The 6,807-nt window shown below is 30.3% G+C and overlaps 1 protein-coding gene across 1 annotated transcript; it reads right to left on the reverse strand.

The window, feature by feature from the left end:
- Positions 1 to 1,007: 1,007 nt before the first annotated feature.
- Positions 1,008 to 5,177, reverse strand: LOC149154635 (benzyl alcohol O-benzoyltransferase-like). The gene is made up of 2 exons (XM_089441313.1): positions 4,599 to 5,177; positions 1,008 to 1,998 (listed from the first exon to the last, which is right to left on the reverse strand). The coding sequence occupies exons 1-2, from the start codon at positions 5,151 to 5,153 to the stop codon at positions 1,096 to 1,098; spliced, it is 1,458 nt and encodes a 485-aa protein (XP_089297439.1). The 5' UTR covers positions 5,154 to 5,177; the 3' UTR covers positions 1,008 to 1,095.
- Between the last annotated feature and the right edge of the window lie 1,630 nt (positions 5,178 to 6,807).

A 6,807-nucleotide genomic window follows, 5' to 3' on the forward strand; every position in this document is an offset into this window, starting at 1 on the left:
TAACATTTCATTACAAAATATCTTCCATATTGTTTTGAAAATCTCCTCACAACACCCCCACCAAAAAAATACTAAACAATAAAATATTTAAATTTATCTTTTAAGCAATAAAATTATATATTATAAAACAAGTCACTTATTCCCCCACCAAAAAAATACTAAACAATAAAATATTTAAATTTATCTTTTAAGCAATAAAATTATATATTATAAAACAAGTCACTTATTTGAATGCCTTTAAAATGTCACTTATGTGAATGCATTTATAATATATAAATTTAAAATAGAAAATTTAAATATTTAAGATATATTTTAATAAGATTTTTGTTATTAGTTTTTGTCAAAATGACTCTAGTTTTGGATTTGTGTATTGACCACTATTAATTTAGCATTGACCAATATAACTTATAATGCTTAATTTTGAAAAAATAAATAATTATTTTTCAATACTATTAAAAAAATCATTTTCCAAACATTTAATTGGACCATAACTTGAAGGTCTTATTGCAACCTTTGCACAATATAATGTTATGTAGATAACTACATCACATATTTTATGGTTGCAATATTCATACATGATTTTTATACATTTGTGTACAATGATTTTTTGTTCTTAAGCTTGACATAAAACCATTTAAAAATAAAATCCTTAAAATTATCTCATACTCACTTGATTCCTACTATAATTTAAGTTTTTGCATAAAAAATGAGTAGGAATAAAATATAAATAAATATACTTACCAAGGATTCTTTACTACCCACTCAAATTTATGCAAGTTTTTGTACTTAAGCAAACAATTAATTTATCAATTTCATATCTCAAATTATTGAAAATGAAACAATAAAATTCTATTTATCTATTAACCATGGTTAAATTTAACATAACCAATACAAATCATAATTTTTTATAATTTTTTTCTAAAACATTATTTCTAAAAACACACTTATTTAAACTTCTTAATAAAATAATTACTTATACATTACCACTAACAGCAATCTGACCTCTACTTAATCCTAAAAATGACGAATTTTCGGACAAGAAAAAGTAACTTACAATCTAGCTTGACACTGTTTCTGCACCAACGAAGCTATGTCCTAGGTACGAAGGCCGCCGTTGATTAGTGTATAAATATTTTCTTCAAATATTTTCATAGCCTCCGACGGCAAACAAACAGGTACTCTGATTCCTTCACAGTCGTTCTTTGAGGCCCTCATCAAAGACGAAAGGTTGGGTACCGGGGAAGAAGCAGGACACACATACACTGCTTTTCCCCACCCGAAGTCGGCATTTGCGCAAGCCCCTACAATATCGGAAATATCCGAAATGATGTAACAACCGCGCGGTGGGCTGAGTGGACGCCCATTCACCTCCGCCAAATCAACCGTGGATCGCACGTATTCTTCGTCCACCATTTTCTTCCCTTCGTTAATCAATTTCACAGCGAAAGACAATGGCTGGTCAATCAGATCTCCGGCTCTTGCTATAGCGTGGCCGCCTGCTACTACATTTCCATAGTACCCCGTGGGAAGACGCGGTCGAAATCGAGAACGGGCGTTCACGGAAAACAATAATGCCGAGTCTTGGTGGGCAGGGATATTGAGAGCCTTTACTCTCGATTGCCACAAGCAACCCGCTATTACTTCGAATGTGGTGCAGTGCCTCGCCTCCTTTGTCTGCCGTTTCAAAGCTCCAATTTCTTCTGGACCAAAATAGAACCATTTTGAGCTCATTCCCTCTCCTGCACGCACTGGCACCACTGATTTTCGATATTTGTCAACAAAATCATAATATAAACGGCCGATAGCAGGGGATTTCACGGTAGGCTGCGCTCTGGGTCGAAGGATTTCTCTTTTCCAAACGGGAGGAACCGTGGGTGTTGCTGCTCCTCTGGCTATTTCACTCAGACCCATCACAAACTGGGCGATTCCAACGCCATCAGCGATGCAATGGCTGAAATGCAAACCTAATATGAAGCCACCACATTTTAGACGCGTTACCTGTGAAAGATTCAAACATAAAAGTTACCAAAACCATAGTTACTAAAGTTTAAGGAATCGATACGAAAATATTTAAGTCTCTTAAATCTTATTGGAGAAATATTTGGGAGTATATATTATAAAAAAATTGAAAATTTTGAAATGGAAAAGAAAAATTAGGATATTTTTAAAATTGATTTTTTTATTTATCAAATTGAGAAGTTTTTGATTACAAACAAATTTAAGATTAAAAGTGCAGTTCCTTATGCTATTTTGTTAAGTAAAACAGGGATTGCTCCTATTGAAGCAATTGTTATGGTGTGAGTCATAAGGTATTTAAAAAAAAATGAGCAAATGGAAAAGGGTAGATGGCCTAAGGTTGTCTTTAATGATAAATTGTGCAAGATAAAAAAACCTTGGATGTAGCAAAATAACAAATGGTTTAGTAAATGGGGTATTTGCTTGAACGCGTGTCCAGCAAAGAGATAATAACTTTTGTTATGGAAGAGTTTCACAAGCGTACTTGGGATAAGGAGCTAGGAAGAAAGAAAAAGTACTATATTGAAGTGTTTAATATCACTCATAGTCATCAACCAAAAACATACATAGAGGTCAATATCTCTTGGAGAGCCAAAATTCGTATTGCTCAGTTAAGGACTAATTCGCATCGACTCCGTTGTGAAATAGGGTGCTCGAAAAGGCTAAAGGAAGTGTGGGAGGAAAGAGTATGCATTTTTTGTTCTTCCAGAAAAGTGGAAACAAAAAAACATTTCATTTTAGAATGTGAGGCCTTCAAAGACAACACGGAACTTGGGATAATATATTTAGAGAGGGGTTTGTCCAGAAGTTGGGAGCATTTATTTTGAAGCTTCACATAAAAATGGCCTAATACATCAAGCAGATGAAGAAGCAATCTGTCTCATAGGTAATACATCAAGCAGATGAAGAAGCAATCTGTCCCATAGGTTATCTTTAGCCTCGTGGACGTTAAAATAATTTCTTTCTTTGCATTTATTTTGAAGCTTCACAGAAAAATGGCCTAATACATCAAGCACATGAAGAAGCAATCTGTCTCATAGGTAATACATCAAGCAGATGAAGAAGCAATCTGTCCCATAGGTTATCTTTAGCCTCGTGGACGTTAAAATAATTTCTTTCTTTCTTTCTTTCTATATAGAAAAGAATCAAATTCTTGAGGTGCAAACCTTTCTTCAAATTCTAGACACTAAAAAGAAAGTTTACAGGTGGATGGATTTTTAGTTGTTTATTTATATCGTTATTTAAAAAAAAATTATGGACCCACATTATTTAAATGTTTTGTATAGTTATTTAAATTTTTAAACTTTTTATTTTGATTTATATTTGATGATAGACCTATATCCTTACACATCATATTGGATCGTAAAATATGTCTCTTGAGGAAAAATATATACACTTTTTCTCTAAAATTATTGAGAAACATAATCTATTTAAATTATTAATATTAAATAATAATAATAAAAATTAATAATATCAATAACACAATTTCAAAACTAAAAATGTAAGAAATAAGATTGTAATATTAAAAATAGCTCCAAATAATTTCCATATACCAAAAATTTATGTTTTAAGTATTAAATAGATTCTCATAATAATATTAAGCTCATTTATAGTAGTCAAATTTAAATGTATTCAAACAAAATTGAAATCAACAAATTAACTATTTTTATTTGTTCTCCGTTAAAAATGGAATTGGCTAATCAAATCCCATTGTTTCATAGTAGATGGGCACGTGGTAATTGCTATCTTTAAAAAACAATGTTTTGCCAAAAAAATGTAGAGGAGTTTTACAACTGTAGTTTTTTCAAGCATTTTTTTTAATGTTTGAAGAAAATTATTTTTGATATTCTAATTCATAAACTAAAGAAAAAATGTATTTTAATATTCACATAGGTAAAGATAACTAAAAAATCAAATCACCACAAAGAGAAAATTATTTTTAATATTCTAATTCATAAACCAAAGGAAAAATGTATTTTAATATTCACAGAGGTAAAGATAACTAAAAAATCAAATCACCACAAAAGGAAAATTATTTTTGATATTCTAATGCATAAACCAAAGGAAAAATGTATTTTAATATTCACAGAAGTAAAGATAACTAAAAATTCAAATCACCACAAAGAAAGAAAAAAAAAATTGATATTCTAATGCATAAACCAAAAGAAAAATATATTTTACTATTCACAGAGGTAAAGATAACTAAAAAATCAAATCACCACAAATTTATATTTATTTACTTTTGTCAATTTGTCAATTAAAAAAAAATTGATCACTATGATACTAAACAAATTATCACAGCTTATGGACTTGCAATTATTAGTACTTGTTTTCATTTTAAGGTTAATTTTGCAGATTGTTCAACCCACAAGAATATACTAGTAATTTTTCAATAATATTCTTGCGTGTTATTCAATCCACACAAAATTTCATATATCAAATTTAATATATATATAATTTTATTTAATTAAAAAACAAACGAATTTAGTGCAAATATAAATGCATTAACGGGAAAATCTTTATAATCGTAGATTTTAAGAATATTTTAAACCCTAAACAAAATCAAAACCACAAATACAAACCTGACACAAAAGAAGTGGAGAGTTTCTGAGGGAATATGACGCTGGAGCGTTATTTATAAACTCAAGAGCACGAGGAATAGGTGGAGACAGATCTCCCAAGTCTTCCAAGGAAACATCTGCGTCGGCCTCTACAAAGAGAACCCCTTCACCGGTGCAGTCAATGATAAGCTTACCTTTACCTTTATGGGCATTTCTTAATCTGCCAGCAAATGGATAGTAATCCACCAGAATCTTGGCCAGAGCCTCTCCAATAACTTCGACTGGATCCTGATCATTCTTGCCATTACTATTCATGGAGATTTCAGGGCGTACTGGTGGATAAAACAAGAGTGAATCGACATAAACTCTTGATGAAAATGAATCGTCCAAGTTGGTAAGATAAAGAGGCTGGGTGGGAGTCGGCCGGTTGGGCGTAACCAGGAGAGGTGGCCGTCTAGTGATTGTGAAATTGCGGGGAGACTCCTTGAGGAGACGAGGAAGCGGAGCTGGCGGCGAAGGCGGCGGCCCCGCTCGTCTGGCCACCGCCCAAACCAATCCCATTCCCAAAACCGCCATCTAAACACAACAGTTGCAGAGATGGCCAGATATCTCAGAGAACAGTAGCGTGTTATGGTGATCTCGGGAGCACTAATTTATAAATGGCTGCAATGGTGGTAATCACTTAGTTATCATACAAAGTTAAATAGTAAATTAATTAATGGTTTGTACATTGTTATTTATATGAGTAGCTAGCTGCTATTAATATTTTTGGAGTTATAGCTTTATTAATACTGACTGTATATGTTAACTCTGTAAAATCTTGGATATTTCTGGAGTTATAGCATATGTTGCTATATATGTAACTTTTAGATTTTGGATCAGTACTTTATATGTCAACCATTAGATTTTGTCAAGTACAAAATAAGGGTTGGCATATATACTTTGGAGCATTAATAGAGCTATAGCTCATATGTTGCTATATATCTAACTTTTAGATTTTGGATCAGTACTTTATATGTCAACCATTAGATTTTGTCAAGTACAAAATAAAGGTTGGCATATATACTTTGGAGCATTAATAGAGTTATAGCTCCAAAAATATTGATTGCCCTCTAATCACTAGGTAGATTTTGACCATGTGGATTTTGACCTCATTTTTGTAAGTCAATCAAAGTGATCAAAAGAGATGCTACTAAATTTGGGTATAAATTTGACTGTTATTCTTTATTGGGAAACAAAGTTTTTATGATATATTTTTTTCTTAAATTGTTTTTGAGATAAGGTTTGATATTAAATTTTTTCATCATTTAAATAATATTTTATGTGGGTTTTTGTTAGAAAAAATTAGGGATATAAAAGCAGTTATTGGTTAAATTTTGTGTGATGTTTGGGAAATTTTTAATTTTATGACCATAAATGATGGCTCAATCAAATAACATGATAGATGTACATGTTTTATATTACATGATGTATATGTTAATTTTCATTATCATTTACATAATGTATTATATGAGTTTTTTTTATTTTTTTATATATATTAAATGAGATTTAATATTAGTTGTTATTCATTGTTTAGATAATGTATTATATAAGTTTTTGTTAATCTTTTATTATGAATATAAAAGAAATTTTTAGTACTAAATTTTGTGTGATGTTTAGGAAATTTTCTAATTTTAATTCGACCATAAATGATGGTTCAACCAAGTAACATGATAGATGTGCATGTTTTATATTACATGAGGTTTGATATTAATTTTTATCTATCATTTAAATAATGTATTATATAAATTTTTTGCCAATTTTTTATTATGAATATAAAAGCAAATTTTGTTACTATAAATTTTGTACAATATTTAGGAAATTTTTTAATTTTAATTCAATCATAAACAATGCCTTAAGCAAGGAACATGATAGATGTATATATTTTATATTACTTTAGAAATATTAAACATATTCAATTATGTTCAATTTTATGGTCAAACTAACCAATGATTTGGTGCATATATTTACAATTGTTATTTATGTAATTTCAAAGATTTTATAAATCATGCCGAGCGATTCTTGAAAAGTGAGTATCTTGGTCAAAACCATTAACTATAATGTATTTTAAAGAGGAACAATCAATCTCAACTTACAACATGATGACTTGGAGAGAAAGATGACCTTATAAATAATAAAAACATGTTTGAACCCACTTTTAAATAGTTGTTTGGAAGGATTCTAACATTTC

This window comes from Pinus tabuliformis, chromosome 9 (assembly GCF_031772625.1).
Source record: "Pinus tabuliformis cultivar Carrire ecotype Pingquan chromosome 9, CPIR1, whole genome shotgun sequence".
Taxonomy (NCBI): domain Eukaryota; kingdom Viridiplantae; phylum Streptophyta; class Pinopsida; order Pinales; family Pinaceae; genus Pinus; species Pinus tabuliformis.

Excerpts from the sequence above, each read along its gene's own strand:
- LOC149154635 (XM_089441313.1), bottom strand. The coding sequence starts at position 5,153 with ATGGCGGTTTTGGGAATGGGATTGGTTTGGGCGGTGGCCAGACGAGCG. Across the intron at positions 1,999-4,598 it reads CTCCACTTCTTTTGTGTCAG|GTAACGCGTCTAAAATGTGG; the intron begins GTTTGTATTTGT and ends AATCTTTCACAG.